The sequence below is a fragment of the Terrapene carolina genome, unplaced genomic scaffold, assembly GCF_002925995.2.
Source record: "Terrapene carolina triunguis isolate 2854851 unplaced genomic scaffold, T_m_triunguis-2.0 Scaffold53, whole genome shotgun sequence".
In the NCBI taxonomy this organism is placed as follows: Eukaryota; Metazoa; Chordata; order Testudines; family Emydidae; genus Terrapene; species Terrapene triunguis.
The window spans coordinates 14,176,498-14,195,549 of NW_020664404.1; the positions used below are offsets into that span (position 1 = coordinate 14,176,498).

The 19,052-nt window shown below is 46.3% G+C and overlaps 1 protein-coding gene across 1 annotated transcript in view; it reads right to left on the reverse strand.

Moving 5' to 3' along the window:
- Positions 1-19,052, reverse strand: part of ZMAT4 (zinc finger matrin-type 4) — a 172,749-nt gene that overhangs the window by 124,426 nt on the left and 29,271 nt on the right. The window contains exon 2 of the mRNA XM_026657288.2: positions 7,279-7,380. Coding sequence (XP_026513073.1) covers positions 7,279-7,380 — 102 coding nt within the window. The remainder of the gene's footprint in view (positions 1-7,278; positions 7,381-19,052) is intronic.

A 19,052-nucleotide genomic window follows, 5' to 3' on the forward strand; every position in this document is an offset into this window, starting at 1 on the left:
CAGTGATGGAGAAGAGAAACTAAGTGAAACTGACTATTCCTGTTTGGCAAGATTAAAACCTCCTCATTTCATATGCCTTCCCCTCCCTCCCCCATTTTCTCACAGAGAAATGTCTAATTTTATATGCAGAGTGCAGCTGAGATTTCACTCCATGGCCTAGAGGTGCAGACTATTCCCACTGCACTAACGTCAGCGCTCAAGGATAGATCATACGGTGGTAGTTTCAAGGTTTCTCGGTCTCTCTCTACATATAATCTAGATCTTTGCATGGAAAAGGCTACTCAAAATAAATTGTAATGTGTTAGTGGCTATAAACCAAGCCATCAGATGCATGGATCTATCTTGGGGGTGTGGTATATGCAGAATTACATGCCCAGAATCTGATCTTGCACTATTGAAGACAATGGCTGGAGAAGGATCAAGCCCCCAAATATCAGGAGCTGTGAAGTTAGGGTTACCATCCGTCCGTATTTCCCCGGACATGTCCGGCTTTTGTGTCTCTAAATAGCCGTCCGGGAGGAATTGGTTACAAGGTTAAAATGTCCGGGGTTTTTTTCTCCCTCGCCTCCCTCCCTCCCTTCCATGCAGAGTGCGGCTGCTGATTGGGCGGCTGGGCCAACTGACCCACTCCCATTGGCCTCCAGCAGCCAGAGCCCTCCCCTGCTCCCCCCTCCCTCTGTCTGCAGCCCTGTGTAACACACAAACCGACCCACCGGGCAGCATGTTTTGCAAACACATGGAGCCAGAATGGTAATCCGGGGCGGGGGGCAGTCAGGGAGCGGGGGAGTGTTGGATGGGTCCCCGGCCTCCACCTGCCAGCCCCCCTCCTTGCGTCCTGTCCCCCGTGGACCCCCCCCGCCTGCCTCTCCCTTGTCTGCTGCCCCCAGGTCCTAGTGTTCCCCATCTACTAATGGGAAGACAGGCTGCACTTACCCTGCCCTTCCACCCTAGCCCTGAGCCTCTCCAACGCCCCAAACCCCTCAGCCCCAGCCCTCATCCCCCACACCCTAATCCTCTGCTCCATCCCTAAGCCCCCTCCTGCATCATGAACCCCTCATCCTCAGACCCACAGCCCTCACCCCTGCATCCCCTCCTATCCCCTAACCCCCTCCCCACACCCCCCTCCTGCCCTCAAACTCCCTCCCAAAGCCTGAACCCCTCACCCCCTCCTGCACACCCACCCCCTGCCCCAGCCCGGAGCCTGCACCCAGCACCCAAACTCTATCCCAGAACCTGCACCCTGCACCCCTCCTGCACCCTAATCCCCAGCCCAGGACCTGCACCCCAGACCTCCTCCCCACACCCAACCCCCCTCCCAGAGCCTTAGGCAGGTGTGGGGGGGGTGGGTTCTGGGCAACACCAAAATTTCTACAACCCTGCCACCCATGCGAGTGGATACGGGTCGGGGCAGTCAGGAGACAAGAAGCAGGGGGGGTTAGGGTTCTGAGGGGGGCAGTCAGGGGGTGGGAAGTGGGAGGGAGTGGATGGGGGCGGGGTGGGGGCGGGGCTAGGGTGGGGCTCCCCCCGTGTCCTCTTTTTTGATTGTGGAAATATGGTAACCCTAGTGAAGTCATCCTGCCATGCTTCCAAGTGGTGGGTGTGGGGTTGTGATTATTAAGGCACAGACAGCTTGTGAAATGAACAAGTGGATTATTTTTATTTGAACGTTACAGAACAGCAATGGGAGCCAGCTGTAAAATGTAGCCTGCCCCAGTCTGTTCTACCTTCCCCTGCAATCACCCCATCTTCCAAAACAAACCACCACCTTTGGCCGCTGCAGCCACACCCACACTGCATTGCAACAGCAGCTGACCCACACACTGGGAGCCTCAAAAAATAAAATAAAATAAAATAATGAAGGACAGAGCAGCCCAAGACCATTCTATGTGCCAGTGCTTCAGGACAGCCCAAGGCCCATCAGGGTCCTAATCCTATTACAGAGCTAGAGGAGACTGCAGGCTGCCGCTAACCCTGCATAGCTCTCCAAGGAACCAGATGTAGCTTTGGTCCAAATCTCTTTTCTGCATATTGGCATCCATGCCTAGACATTATTATCCCATGCAGAGAAGTGCATATGGTTATAAACAGCCTTGTCTCATGGTTGTGCAGGGACCCTGTTCCTAGAAGTCCTGACACAAAGACAGACCAATGAAATGTAGTTTGGGCACAGAAAATTCATTGTTGTGTCCATTTAAGGCCCTTTCTGGGTATTTCCACTGAAAACCTGAGCTTGGTGCACGCCTCAGAAAACCCTGCAAATATTCACTCCATTGACCATTAGAGTGTGCGATGGCTGTGTTCAGACCCCAGCTGTTTCTGTTTATTTGTGCTGCAGTCAGATCCAAAAGAGCCCAATCAGAATCAGGGCCCCACTATGCTAGGGGAAGATTTGATCCCCCACCTAAATTGATTATAATCTAAGAAACCCCCATGTGTGTTTTCTCTGGACATTTTAGTGAACAAAATTTATTACTAGAACTGGTTAGAAAAATAGAATTTTTTTTCCCCTGGGAGTTTTTTTGGGGGGGGATGGAAGGGAGAGAATCATAGAAATTGAAATCAGTTGAAAAATCTCAGTTTTCCTGTAGGAAGTTTCAGACCAATTTGAAATGAACAGTTATTTCAAATGGACAATTCAAAGTAAAACGGTCATTTCCATTTCATTTTGAATAATGCTCTAGAAAGACGTCGTATCAAAATGTCATTTTGTTTCAGCTTCTTAAAAATCAAAAACAAAGCATCATTTGAAGTTGAAATGAAACAAAAATTTTAGTTTCAACATTTCCTGCAGGAATTTTTTTTGGTCTGAATTGACATTTTTCTGTGAAAAGTTTCAGTTCTGACCAAACAATATTTGATCCTATATTTATTGGCATTGGGATTTATTGGTATGTATTTGACCATACATTTATTGGTTGTAGGAGACCGTGAACTTTAAATGTCATTATTTATCATTTATTTTACAGCAGCATCTAGGGTTCAGTCAGAACAGGGCTCCATTGTGCTAGCTGTTGAATGAACATACTAGAGAATATTCGTGGAAAGCGAATTTTGAACTTGTAAAAGGCAAATATTCTCACTGGAAACCTGATTTGTTCATCCAGCCAGGGAACAAACACCTTGTGACTCCAGTGTCCAATTAAAACGAACTATCCCAGCTCAACTCTCAGAAACTCAGAATTATTCACAGAAATGAGGTGTTCAATCATTCTGAATGACTGATCTCTCTGGGTAAGTCACACACTGCTCGCTCCATCTCAGAACAGAAAAAAGAAGCTAAGTTCATCCAATAAATTATTCACTACAAATTATTTGCTCAGGTTTCATTAAACCACATCCATTGTATATTGGGAAAGAGAAGGAGACACATGTATGAAGATTTCCTATTGACGTCTGGGATAGAAGCAGTTCTCCATTGCATCTGTTTTCCAAAGAATCACACTCCACAGAAAGCAAGTTAACGCTGCAAAGATCAATGATGAACTTTCCTATGAGTCAGTCTAAGAGTTACAAGACGAGTCTACAATACAGAGAGAAAAATACTCAGTGAGAGAGTTAGCAAACTATCCAATCTCCAAAGCCCAAGAACACGCGCAAGTTTTATCCTGGACACGCTGCAGTACAAGACTCGTCGCCAGATTGTCAGGCGTGCCCAGCCTCTAGAGTTGGGGCTTGATTTCCAAATGGGCTCAGCTCCCATTGTGGGAGCTGCTGGCAGGGGCGGCTCTATGTGTTTTGCTGCCCCAAGCACGGCAGTCAAGCGGCTTTCAGCGGTGCGCCTGCGGGTGGTCCGCTGGTCATGCCGATTCGGCTGTGTTTCTGCGGGAGGTCCGCCGGTCCCGCAGCTTTGGCGTACCCGCCGCCGAATTGCCGGCGAATCCGCGGGACCGGCAGACCTCCCGCAAGCATGCCGCCGAAGGCAGCCTGACTGCCGTCCTCACAGGGACCGGCAGGCCGCCCCCGCGGCTTCCTGCCCCAGGTACGCACTTGCTGCTCTGGTGCCTGGAGCCGCCCCTGGCTGCTGGGTGTTGAGAACTTATGAAAATCTGGCTCACTGGTGCCACGTATGGTATCTTAAAAGGGAACAGGGATGAGCCCTGGGAAGGTCATAACCCATTTTTGCACAATTAATCTTTTCTTATGGGGCTGAAACATGAGACTTTAGTGACAAACAGCCAGCTATTTCCACAGGAAAAGAGGGTTTTTCTTTAAAAATACCAGCTCTGCAGGGAGTATGCTCTTGGAGCAAAGGCTGTTTTTGGAGTTTCTTCTAAATTGGGACATAAATGGTGTTTGTTCAATAGCTACAAATGTAGGAGAAAAACTAAAATCTGTCCCAGAAAATTCCTTCCAAAATTTTGCATCAAAGAATCCATCTCCTACAATGGCAGCGGAGACCACAGCAGGTACAACGTGGCCAAAGGGTACGTGTGCCACACTTCACAGCATACAAAATCCAAGAGATTTATTTAAAAAAAATAAAACACTTAAAAAATCAAAGACAAATGCAAGATACAACCAGAAGGTAAAAATCAAATAAAACGAATCAATTGCACAGCTATGCCTCTTCCCCCTGCCGCTTCCATTCCCCGTAGCAACATTCCCAAGAAGCCATTGCTTGTTCTAAAAGATTGTGTCTCAAGACTGGAGGTATCACCAAGAGCTACACTCTAGGGCTTATGTCCTCCCTCCTGCATTCAGCAGTAGGTTAATCCAGGGAATAGAACAGTCTATGGAGCAGTCATGGTCTCTCCCATATTCAAAAGCACCCAAATACCTGGGAGGCATTGTGTTTTATACGGGCTGTGTCAGAAGGTAACATTCCACTCTGGAGCGCAAAGAAACAAAAAGACAGAAGGGGTCTGGGCTGCCAGGAGAACAGACACTGCTGCGTCTGCTGGAAGAGCAGCTCAGAGACAGCCTAAGAGGAAGAGGAACAAATACTGAGATGGCTGGAGGGGAGTCTGCTGGCTCCAATACGCTAGGAGAGATCTTCAGCTTGCTCCCCCAGCTATTGGTGCCATTAGCACATCACCTGCTTCTCGCAAGCAGCTCAACATCTTTGCTGTATCAGAAGGAAGCTCCGGGTTGGGTCTTTGCCACTCCAATTTCTTGAGGTGGACGGGCATGTTTGGCTTGTCCCTTCAGATTTCCAGCTCACTGCACGCATTGCGTCACAGAGCCTGGTAGGCATGGTTACATACTAGAGCTGCTGCACCTGATGTCAGCAGTGTCTGCTGGGATTGCTCAGGTATGACAAACTAGCCTGACACATCGCTCCAGAAATATACGACATAAAACCAGGTTGTTTTCCCCCATTTCCAAAACATCTGCTGTGAATTAACAACTCAGCTTACACCAGCAATTACACGGACAGATGAAACGAGGCTGCTAGCATACCCCATTGCTCACAGGTAGCAGTTCCTATTTTCTGCACTAGTGACTCCGTCTCCTGTGGACTGAAATTTGGCTTCCTCTTTCAGCATTATCAAGAGCTGGAAGGTTGCTGCCTTAGAGTTGGCAGTAGCTGCTGGGAATGTCCGTTTCAATCTCTAGGGAAGCCAGGGTAGTATATACAGGGCTAGGCTGTTTTGACAAGTTCCTTATAAATAAATACGTGCTGTTGTTATTGTCCTTATTTATTAACGACATTTCCTCGTCTACCATGCACCAATCAAGGCTCTTGTCTGTTTCCACTGCCAACAGTGGGACAAATTCTCTGCCAAATTTACACCCATGGCAAAACATTCACGTAAACCAGAGATGAGGTTTGGGCAAACCAATCTGTTCCGATGCGTCCTGAGGATTGACAGAATTGTCATTTTGTTGAAAACAATGCAAACCTTGATGGCATCAGCTGAGTTTTGCGTTGAGTTTCATGTTCACTAAGTCATTAAAACCCTTGCACAAAAGAGCCCTCACCCTCAAGCTGCCTGAAAAAATTCCCTTCCCCCTAGAGCTTTCCAGTGTTCTAGTTTGGGAAAGACGGGTCCCATTTCAGACTCACTCCTGTCACTGATTACTAACAGCACAGCCGGGGTGGATATGAGAGAGTATGACTGAAGTCCATTTGTGATTAATACTCCACAGCCTGTCCTCTAGTGCTAATGCGTTCACCTTCCATTTATCCCAGCACAGCCCCACACAGTAGCCAAACCAGCAATCTGCGTACAGTATTCATTTCTAACTCCCATATATCTGACTGACACCAAGCCAGCCTCACATTTACAATCATTTACACCTCTTTCCTCCGGAATGCCATGCAGCATATTTCCTACAGCCCAAAGAGTGTATACTCTGGTCTCTGATGTCAAGGCGGGGTATGCACTGTATTATTTTCCTCTTACTAGCATTATACAATGAGATATCCTTCTGCGATTCCCTTCCTGTTTAATGGGAATTTATTTAATTTTGTTTTGATGATGTGCAGTGCTGTTAATTGCTGTTCTAACATCTCTAATGATAGATCCTTCCTAATTGTTTATAGCTTGCCTACCTCTTAAGTGCTTAAATACATTCAAATACTAATTTATTCGCTGCAAAAATTAGAAATTTCTTCTCAGCAATGGATAGCGCAGCACATTTAATATGAAAACTTGAGTTCAAATTGCTGAACTCTTAATTGAACTCACTAACTACATTCTTTTTGAAACCTAGTTTTTCAATATAGTCTTCAAATTGCAGAACTAACTTTGCAAGTTGAGACAGCAGCAAGAAGAGATGCAGCAGGCAATGTTACAATGGCATTATTTAAACATTGGATACACAATTAGAGAACAATATAACCAGCAATAAAATTACTTTTAATTTAAACAGCGTTGTTCTGCATTTACATTTTAAATACTACTTGGCCAGTTACAAAATCAGCTGCAAAGGTTTCTTCTTTTCATGCATTTCCTTTCTATAATGGATTGGTTCAATAATCTTATAAAAGATAAGTTTCATCCACAAGGTATTAACGTAATGAGACCAAGCAGAACAACAAACGTTCCAAACATTGGGGTAGCATTACCAGACATTCCTAAGTGCCAAAGAAAAAACTTAGAAAATCAAGTCCAGGCCATATATTGAATGGATGTAGCGCAGGGACTTTTTACTGTTCTCTAAGCATGGGAATTTTAAAGAATAGTCTCTACATTTCTGTATCAATATTCAATGATAGCCCAAAAAGTGATTCCACCATAGCAGAAGAATTCTGCAGTTTTCAGCAATATATTATAGCCATTGCAAAACTTCATTCTAACAAATTTAGGCTCTGAGTAACAAAGAAGATCTTACCTCATAATGTGCCACCCGCTGAGATTCTGATATTAGCTGAGCACTGCACACTTTGCAATAGCTTTCAGTGAATAATTCCTGGTCAATATCAGACGACTTCATCTGCTTACAGTGATACAAACAGACAATAGAACAGAACGAATGATTATTTTCAGTACTAGCACATACCACGGACAATATAGAACAGTTAAATTTCACAATGATCCATGAAGAGTGGAGCAAGCCAACATTCCGAGGAAGTTGGATGTTCTCCAAAATGTCATTACAAGCGAACGAAGCTGTAGCATCTTAAATTCTGTAAGTATGGAGAAAGTAGGCAACCCCAGCTAGATACCATTGTATGCAATTCTCAAATAAATGGGGAGTTGTGCATCCAGTAGGGACTGCGGATAATCTATTTAATTCTATTCTTGAATGATTTGGAACCATCAAGTTATGCACACAACTAGCCTATGTAAATACACGTTCTTATTGCTGATACCCTCCTTTCTCCGCCTTCTTACTGTCTGTTACATTTACTTGCTGTGTCTTTCTTAAATTGGATCATAAATAAACTTTAGGACAAGAACCATGATACCCTGTAATACAATAGGGTCCCATTATGGGCTTGGCCTTCTGGTTTCCATTACAATGTAATAAATAAAATAATAATAAAGGACTCAAAGGAAACAGCAGAAAGCAAATAAAATGTTCTGAGCCTGTAAAAGAAAATCCAGACCTAAAAACGTTTACCTTTTTAATAAACATAATTCATTATTGCTGGTATTATTTCCGGATTTCCACAATGAAAAGCCAGACATGGAATTAATTACAAAAGACCCACCCCCCAACCACACACACCTTGCTCTGCTTGCTGCAGTGTATGGTGACATGTTTCAATCTGATGACCAGAAGTGCTGTGAAAACATTTCTAAGAAACACCTAGAGACACAACAACATAGGAGGCATGTGTTCAAGACCTACGGATCACTACTTAGGACTGATGGATCATTTAAGTGATCCAAAGTCCCTCTGACTTGGGGTGTGAGCAGGACCTGAACATTTGTCTCCAAAGTCAGGACAAGATAGGGTATTGACCCACTGCACCTCCCATTTTAGATATATGGATTTTTACCATGTGTCATCATGCCTCTCGTCTCCAGAGTGCCTCCTGGTGGCCAGGTACATCATTACAGGGATTTTCTCAGCACAGCACCACCTGCAATTATCCTAGTACCACAAAAGTCTCCTGATGTGGGCGGTCTCTCCCTCCGGCCAGCTCCCATTCAGCCCATCCCTCCTGTCAAGCCCATCTCCCAGCCTCTATCTGGCCCTTTCTGTTCTTCACGTCTTTTCTTCTTGACCCCAGTCTCTCTCTTCTTGGCCTGGGGCAGGGCCGACGCTACCCCATTGGGAGCCCTACGCAGGAATATTCCCCCCCCCATGACACTGCACCCCATATTCTTCATAGTGATATTATTATATGTGATATGATTATGGCATAATTATGATGGATTTTATGCAAGATGGGTCATGTAAGATGTCATTGGAAAAGTTATGATTTGCTGAATACAGTTAGCCTGTTTGTGTGCATGTATCATTTTTGAGTCTGAAGTTATGATTATTGGCTATACATCTGTATTTCACATGTAGTTACACCTGGGTGATGCTCACTAGGCAAGATGCTTTCAGTCTAGGTTGTGGGTGGGGAAGGGCCTATTCGGGGTAATGGGCCATTAGGGGGAACAATAGGCCTTAGGAGAAGATTATCCCGCACCTGGTGAGCCTTCCTGAGAACACTCCAGACGCTTGTAAGTAATGGCTGCTATGACTCAGCAAGGTATGCAAGGGCCTGTGACCAGACCACCTGACTCTGAACTCCATCTTGGGAGGTCAGTGTTTTGCCACAACTGAGGGTTTGGGACAAAGGGTCAGGATTGCCTGAGCTGCCTGTAGGGCTTCGGGCATCGACGGCACCTGAACCTAACAGAGGCCTGCACCGCTATCCGGAGTCACAGGCAAGGTATGGGATGGGCTGCACCACACGGCTCGACCTGAGCTGGGGCCCGACTTCCCGAAGGGGGCACTGAGCTGCCCGATACCGGTCTTGACTCGCCTTCTCCTTTCCCTTGCAGGAAGTAGGAGATCTTCCCCTCACTGTCTTCTTCGGCATCTTGGCTGGAGCCGTGGAGGGGGATCGGTACCGGCTCGTGGATGGCGCTGGTGGAGCACTGTGCACCGACGCCGTGGTGCTCAGTGCGGAGTCAGACCATTGCTCCAGTGCCGGAGTGCGCGCCGACTCCATCGGGGCGCTTTCAGGCAGTTGTCACGCTCCTTTTTCAGCCTGGGTTTGAAGGACTTACAAATACGACACTTGTCGCTTATGTGCCCTTCGCCCAAGCACCTCAGGCAGCTACTATGTGGATCTCTGATGGGCACAGGCTGTTTGCAATGATTGCAAGGCTTAAATCCTGGGGACCGGGGCACGCCCCATCCCCCAGCTGAGTCCCATTCAGGACGAATGAAGACTTTAAGAACTACTACTAAGGGTAACTAAGTCAACTACTAAATATATACAACTGTATTACAGGTTTTATAATGTTCGCAAGAACGGAGAACAAAGCCAACGCTAGCCGAAGCAGCAGATGTTCCAGCACCGTCACTGGTGGCAAGAAGGAACTGAGGGTGGGGGGAGCTGGCAGTGCCCCATATACTGTGGCACATGCACTCCACTCCAGAGGGCACCAGAGCCAGTCACCTACAGATACTGCTGAGGGAAAAACTTCCGGCACCAGTTCATGTGGCGAGCACGCACACCAAATATGGACTGGACGTGAGCAAGCACTCGAAGAACTGCTAATTCATAGGCAATCTAACTAGTGTCTTAAGCTTAGTTTGCATTTTTGTTTATTTGCTAGGCAATCTGATTTGATCTGTTTGCTATCCCTTATAATAACTTAAAAGGGATCTTTTGTAGTTAATAAACTTTTTTTGCTTTATCTAAACCAGTGACATGCATGGGAAATTGTAGCAGGGTAAACTCTATGAGCTAACACTGTACAAATCCCTGTGCAGTGCAAGACGGTATAATTTTGGGTTTATGATCCAGAGGGAATGCGTGCCTGGGGAGCTGAGAGTTACCTTGGCTGCAGCCTTTCTATGGTTGGTTCATGCAGTGGATGGTCAGAGAGCCTGCATGTAACTGCAGCTGGGTGTGCCCCTACCTGTGAGAATGCTGGGGGAAGTGTAGGACCAGGAGCGGAAATGCAGCTTGTGAGCAGCATAGTGTGAGAGGGAGCCTGGGCTGGTGGGTGAGAGGGCTCAGTGGTACCCCAGTTCCAGGTGGTACCCTGTGGGGAACCAGTCACCCCCCCACACACAACACATACTAATAATTAATAGGGGACCCCCTTGAGCTGCTTGGGGCCCTAAGCAATTGCTTAGGGCATGTCTTCACCAGCAATGCTAAAGTGCTTTAACATGGCTTGTGTAGTCACAGCACAGCGCTAGGAAACCCACCTCCATGAGGGGCATAGCTCCCAACACTGGTGCAGTCTATACTGGTGCTTTACGGAGCTGAAACTTGCAGCACTCAGAGGGGTGTTTTTTCACACCCTTGAGTGAGAAAGTTGCAGCGCTATAAAGTGCCAGTGTAGACAAGCCCTAAGTACGCTTATGCCTAGCACCAGCTCTGCCTGGGGGGAGAGGTAGAGGGACCCACGCCCAGCCCTCTATCCCCTGGGTTCCAGCCCAGGGACCCTGGTTAGGCAGCTAAGGACTATTCCTTCCATCCTTCCCCAATTTTCTCTGGGCTGCTCCTACCTGTACCTCAGTCATCAGCATCTTCACACGATCTGCAGCCCCTGCCTTGAATTGGTGGTTCCTCAGCTTCTTCTGGGACCAGCTACAAAAGCATTTCCTAAAAGCCAGTCTCAGCTCTTCCCTGTAGCAGCTGGATTGTATTGCCAGCAGCTCTCTGCCCCTTGTACTGCAAGTCAGTATCTCTCTCCTTTAAACAGGTGCTCCCCCTCAGCCCTCTCTCTGGGACTGGGTTTGTATTCATTCCCTGCCACTTTGCCTTAGCTTACTCAGTTGCAAGGCTTTAGCCAGCTCCCTTCAGCTGAGCACCCTCCCCAATTAGCCTTCCAATCTGAAGGGGTCAGCAGCCCAGCCTTCTCCTGTCAGTATCTGTCTGCTGGGAGGGAGGAGGCAGCACCAGCTTCTATGCTGCTCCCCTTCTCCTAACATTTTCCCAATTGGTTGTGTGACAGAGAAGTCTTGCCCTGCCTTCTCTGCTTCCAGTCTCAGATTCCTTCTCCAATCACCATTCCTTCCCCGGACCCTTAGGTCTCCGTATGTATTTATGGGACCTTCCAAACCCTTAAAAGTCTAAGCCAGGCACCAGGGCGGGCTGCCCATTAGGCACTATTGCCCTCAGTAGCAACTACCTCCTCACAGCTGTTTTACTATTTTAAGTGTATGAATTAAGATTGCAAACTGTTTTCCATCTTAATTATCCTCCAAATATATAAATACTGCTGTGCATAACCATTTATAATATGTATTACTCATACCTGAAACATGCTTATAACACCTGTTAGTTTATAAACAGTTAATGATTATCTAAACATGTAATTTTATTATAAAATGTGATGGACATGCAGTTTGACATGATAGTGTTTTGCAGCAGTATTCCAGACCCCAAGGGAAACCGCCCTGGTGATTTACTAGGTTTTGCTGTTCTCAGAGAGCTATTTAAATATTTTTGTATTCCCTGCAATTTACTATAAGGAAATTCACAAAAATAGATTAAATGAGTGACCTGGCTAATAGGAATCTCTAAATCCACTGCACACTCCTTCCTCGTTATGCAAGTGACTGCAGAAATCAAACGTTATGAAAAGATATCCAAGGTACAAGTCAGGAAGAGCAAGGCTGGTAGGAAAGTGAACCCTAGCAAAGCAACTGAGCAGCAGAAATAGCTTTAGAAGCAGCATATACAAATCTGTGTCCTGATCAAGACCCATTTTCTATTTGTACATCAGTCACAACAACCCCATGTGCAGTCTAAGGTGGTAAACAATACAGCTTCTTTAGCACTGATCTGAGTCAATTGATTGTGATGGAAAATAAATAATGTGGAAAATAAAAGGCTACAGAACAGAGTAGGCAGAAAAATTACCATGTGCAGAAAGCTCTGTTTCTGATAGCTAATTACTGGGTTTGACGGTATGCTCGCTCACTTTTTCTACCTGCTCTAGGTTTAACCTCCATTTGTATTCTCTGGAAAATGATGTATTGGGAAACTATTCCCAATATTCCAGCAGGTATTTCAGGTACCCAAAAATTTCATTGTGAAATCCTGTCAAGCACAGACTGAAAATGCAGGAAAATAGTCTCACTTAAATCTAACAGATTAGTTTTGCATCAAATTTAAGGATCTCAAGCCAGAAATCAAGTAGCTAAGGGTGTTAATTCTACTTTGCTTGCAAGTGGTACGTACTCTCATATCATACGAACCCTGCAACAGCTAACCACTGTAGGGCACATGAGGTGGAGCCGCAGCATTAGCTCATCCCTTTACATTATGAAAAACAGATCCTAAGCCTATTTTCCCTCTGTTGTATGTGCACAACCTCAGTCCTTTATGGATAAATCTGTATGATTCCCATTAAAGGACGAGAACCTAATGTTTTCCAGATATGCAGTGGCTCTCTGTGTGACTCTGCAGGCCTGAGACGTGAAGAGCTGAGAGTCAATATCATCCGTTAGCTACATTTCATGTGCTACTGTTATTGCACATGGATCGAATACATCTCAGTGGTGGGTCCAGTTATTATGCTGGCAATATGTAAGCAGAATGTTACATATTACAAGCATTATGGAAAGATTCATGTGTGGTCCTGTTCAAACTAACTAATAGGGCCACTTCTCATAACGTGTGCTAAAATACATCAGGGACGTAGTTACAGACCATGCACAACCAAAGCATTCCCAACAATTGGCAATTAATTGATCTTTGATTATTAGCAGGTAATTAGGCCCAATGGCCTGTGATGGGATGGGATCTGAGTTGCTACAGAGAATTCTTTCCTGGGTGCTGGCTGGTGAGTCTTGCCCACATACTCAGGGTTTAACTGACCGCCATATTTGGGGTCGGGAAGGAATTTTCCTCCAGGGAAGATTGGCAGAGGCCCTGGAGGTTTTTCGCCTTCCTCTGCAGCATGGGGCATGGGTCACTTGCTGGAGGATTCTCTGCACCTTGAGGTCTTTAAACCACGATTTGAGGACCTCAATAACTCAGACATAGGTTAGGGGTTTTGTTACAGGAGTGGGTGGGTGAGATTCTGTGGCCTGCGTTGTGCAGGAGGTCAGACTAGATGATCATAATGGTCCCTTCTGACCTTAAGTCTATGAGTCTATGCTGTGTGTTTTTGTAACACCTTTGGTACCAGCGGATCCCGAAATGCCATGCAAACTAACCGAAAATGTGCATTTTCTATACAGGGACCACTTCATCAGCCACGAAGGTGCAGCCTCTTCTGGAGTGAAATATGGCAATTGTTTAACATCACACAGGAATGCTATGTTAACAGGTCAGGGCAGGAAAGGCCCAGTCCTGTGACACCCCAAGGACCACTGGTCCCAAAACAAACAATAACTTCTCCAATTAAAATGCCACAGGGATTTAAGTCATTATATTTTGCCTCCCTACGTCAGACCACCCGAGTTAACACCCCTGCTCTGGTCAGGCGTGCCATGGGATCCTTATTGACCTTGGGTGTGCAAAGGCCAGGACCTTGAGCAACGCAGCTTTGCTGAGCTCTCCCACCTGGGCGCTGACTCAGCACTGACTCAGGAGCACGAGTGCCACCCACTACAGCACGCAGCACACCTGCAAGACCCTGGATTTTCCCTAGAGCGCTCCCCTGCACACACTGACTCAGCCCAGCCTCACTCGGCGTGGGAGAGCTCCTGCCTGCCAGCTGGATATGGCTGAGCTGAAGACGTTAAATCTGTGGGGAGTATTATAAGAGGCTTCATATCTCTTTTACTGATTAGCCACATTTCATTACTGAAAAACTGAACACCTGTCGCTTACTGATGCCACTTCTCTCACGGAGGGTGACCAGACAGCCAGTGTGAAAAGCAGGACCGGGTGGGGGGTGATGGGCATCTATATAAGATGAAGCCCCAAATATCAGGACTGTCCCTATAAAATCAGGACACGTGGTCGCCCTACTCCCTTGCACAGCAAGCCCCTTGGAAGCACAGTTGCATTCGGTACATTTTCCTGCTCCAATTGCTCACAGGACCAGCCTCCTCCCACACTCCTGGGGAACATTTAATCCAGATAATTCTTGTCCTGGCTTCCCCTCCTGAAGGAATCACAGTGCACTTTGCCCAAGCCTCCATGCTTCCAGCCTCCCAGCAGGTAGCTTTTAAGGACTTGCCCACTCTCAGCTTCCAACAGCAGAGCAGAGGGACACCAAATTGGTCAGACCTCTTTCAGTAGCATGGATGGGGCCTGCCATTGTCCCTCTCCCCAGGCGCAATTCAGGGCTCAGCATTTCACCTTGGTTCAGTCGAGTCTCTCTAATGCTGGGAAGCGGTAGATGCAGTCACATGAAAACACTATCCACAGCGATGGCTCCCACCGGGGAGGGGAGCCCACAGCTACTCTGTGCACTGGCAGGCAAAGCCGAGTGCAGGCTCCCAAGGCCGGTTGCTGAATTTACACAACGACAGGGAGCAGAGAGAACCCAGTGCCCGAATCACACTAAGAATGCTGCCCCGAGGGCTCGCTGACTGCCTTTGCATTTTAAAGGGCTTTATTGCTTTTTAATAGAGACACAATGTCAAAGAGGAAGAAGAGTGAGGGACAGAGAGATTAGAGGGTAGAGGAGAATAAATGGAACCAAAGCCTCCTTTATGCCATTTCTTGAAGTCTTTGTATTAGAGCATGCAGAAGACTCAATCATACGTAAAGCCTGTGCAATTAAAAAAAATTAGGAAGCTTTTGGCAACAATAACTGTTTAGGGTGCAATTTATTACAAAGTGTCTGAGAAAAAAATAGTCATCTCAGCAAAGGGATCTTGTATATTAGAATGTGAGCTACCTCCATTAAAGGAAGATTTCCATAGAAAACACTGCATTACCTGTACCCATTTATATAAATCATCCTCACAAAAACACCACTATGAAGCCAGACAGATTGAGGACAGATTTAAATTCAAGTATCGAGCACTGACAAGGAGAAAACAGAGTCCTTTACCTATCCCACATAAATCTTGCAAAAAATGGTCAATAGCTAAAAGGTACTGTACCTAGAGCAACAGCTGCAGACATAGTATCACTTTATTCCTGTTGTACTTTGCCGAATGACAGCAGAAATAAACATTCATTTTCAACTGGATTTCTCCTCAGCAACAAACTATGGCATAAATGCAAACTTCACTTGGTGCTAAGGCAGTATTTTCATTGAGCTTTCTTTTGCATACTACAATACACAAGACACCCACTCACCTGTTCAGCAACAGCATACAGACCCAAGCAGATAGTACTAGAAATACAGGTTGTTAGAATAGGGAAGGGAGAATATGAGGGAGGGGAGAGGGAAGACAATCAATCAGATTATCCAGGATGTCTCTCTCCTGGACAAGATAATCTATTGTTCCTGAAACGTCAGTAAGGATTTCCCCAAGCCCGGGTGAATGCTGTCCCTTTATGGGCTCTGAATCATGCAAGAGAAACTCCTTCACAGGACCACATCCTCATTCTGAATGGGCTGAGAACACCTCCCAAGCTGTCTCCGCAGTGGCAGGTCAGATATTTCTGTTTCTGGGTGACAAAGGGTGGCACAAGTAGCTCAGTAGCCAAAGAATTAAAAAACTGACTTTTTGGGGAACCACAATAAACATCTGGGGTGAGTCTAACTTGAGAGACTAGTGTGACGGTGGCTCCTATTTCCACCCGAACCAGTCCGCACCGCACACCCACCCCCAAGCAAGAATGTGGCTCCTATCCGGCATCAAAGCGTCACTCTACCTGTCCTAGATATTCCCCTTTACGAACCCATAACAGACTGGTCCCTGTGCTTCCCAAGCAGACCGGCAAGATCCTGTAACCAGTGCATGCTGCACTTTGGAGTATAAGGGACTGGACTCGGGTCCAGAATGGTCCTATTAGCAGGTGCTGTGCTGGGCATGCATATAAGATCATAGGATTAGATGATAGATGGATGTGTACTCAGGAAGATCTGTCATCACTCCTACTCCAAGCTGGATTCACTTTCAGATCCTCTCCAAAACACACACACACACACACACACACAAATTACATAAAAGGCCTGATTCTCCTTTCACTTACACCTGCGTAAATCAGGAGTAACTTCACGTAAGTCAATAGATTGATATAAAACAGGTGAGACCCCATAATCACACTCAGGGCATTTATTTCAGCTCAAATTAATCAGGATTTAGTATTTCACAGGGTGATAAGAAAAGCAATAGAATGAACGACACATCAGCCAGCGCTGGGTGCTCCCTGTGGAGGGCCACCCATGAATCCCAGAACACTTCTCCATCTGACAGCTTCGCATTCTGAATCATTTGTCTGGGTGCAAAAGCTAAACAGAGGAATACTGAAGCTTTGCTATTAAACAGAACTTTGATCTTTAAGGAAAACTAGATTCAAGTTCTCCTCTTCCTGCCCTGCTATATGTACAATGAAATAAAATAATATTTTCTGTTCTGTTAAATTAAACCTAAAGCCAGACTGGTGATGGGAACTGGAGGTAACAATTGCAAAGTGCTGGGGACGCTGATCCAGTCATTCCGGGTTACTAGGGGCAGGTCTTCACTACAGGGGGGGTCGATTTAAGATACGCAAATTCGCGTAGCTGAATTCGACGTATCGGAGCTGACTTACCCCGCTGTAAGGACGGCAGCAAAATCGACCTCCGCGGCTCCCCATAAATGGCGCTTACTCCTACCTCCCCTGGTGGAGTAAGCACGTCGATTCGGGGATCGATTGTCGCATCCCGACGAGACGCGATAATTCGATCCCCGAGAGATCGATTTCTACCCGCTGATTCAGGCGGGTAGTGTAGACCTAGCCTGAGTTTTCAACTCCTATATGAGAGTATTGAGTCCTATGGTAATAGGACCCCAGATCGGTGATACATGGAGATGTAAGGGTCAGCATAAACAGTAACATTTAAAAGTTCTTGCCTTCCACCTAATGAGTCCTGGAAGTAATAATACAGACTGAGAGCATTGGCCACTCCTTAATACAACTTAAGATAATAGGATGATCACAAGGTTTGATGGGCTATGAATTGTTTACTGGGAACCTAGTCCAGATCCCTATTAAAATAAAATTATTTGGCCTTGCTTATTTTTGTCTCTAGGCAAATCCCACTCAACAGTTCCTTTACAGAACAGTCACAAAATGGATTTTCTCTCCCACAACATTTTTTACAAAACAAAATTTCAAAAATAATTTTGAGTCAATCAAAATGGTTTTTTTTTACTCTTAAAATAAAATAAAGTAAATTTTGAAATGATAAATCAACCCATTCATTCAAACATATCAAAGTGGTCTCATTTTGGCATTTTTGAATTTTTATTTTCCCCACTATTTTTGCAAACAAAATTTCATCAAATCAATACAATCTCTCTCTCACACACACACACACACACACACACACACTCATTGAAATAGAATTTTTGACAAAAGTTCTCTCACCAGTTCTAGTCTGTAGTGTGAACAGGTTAAAAGGGAAGAGGCCACTGCTAGCCTGCAGTAAAGGCTAAAACGTTGGTACAACTCTAGTCTCAGGGAACACACTTGCAAAGGTACTTATTCAGGTTTCCCTTGTAAGTTGCTAAGACATTTCCTATCACACCAAGTCAGCGCTGCAGCGTGTACCACAGAAGCACCATCTCTCTCAGAAGCAGCTTTCTCAGGGACTCCTTGGCTGTTACTCAGGGTCTGCAGGGGAGGGGTGGGGTTGCCTTCTTATAGATTCCCAGCATGCCTTTCTGAGGACTGGCTCTTTAAATTTGGCTGATACAACAGCTGCATCCCTAACATGGCCAGTTTACATTTGGCTGCTGTTTGGTGCAGCTCCCTTCCTGCTTCCTTTACCTTTGTTGTGTTTCTCCCTAAGAGCAATGCCATGTTCTCACAGAACAGACTCTCGGAGGCCAGCAGTGGTGTGGGCGGGCACCAGGCTCATGGGAAGTGAAGAAAGTTGCCTTATTTTTAACGATGGCTTCTCCTGTTCCAAAAGCTGAAGCAGCCCTAAGCTGGCCAGCCCTGGTGGGAGGGGACGTTCCCAGCATGCCTGCACCTTGCAGAAGGTGATCTCACAAACAGAGCTCGGTGACGGCACTATTGGGAAGCGTGCAGCCCACTCAGCACTAGGGCACTTCTGGAGGGAGGGTCACCAACTTTCTAATCACACAAAACCCAACACCCCTGCCCTGAGGCCTCACCCCTGCCCCGCCCTCCACTTGCTCCATCCAGCGCATGGAACCTCTCTGGCTGCCCACGCGCCGCAGGGACCTGGCGGCTGCTTCCAGGAGCTGCACGGAGCCAGGGCGGGCAGGGAGCTTAGCCCCAAGCCTTTGCTGCATGGCTGACCAGACTTTTAAAAGGGTCCCTTTTTGACCGGGCACCTGACAACCCTATCTGGAGATGATGAGTCCCAGGGAATACATGGGGTGGGGCCGAGGGGATATCTAGAGAAGGCAATGATTCAGAGCCTCCCTCTCAGGTGCTCCTGCTG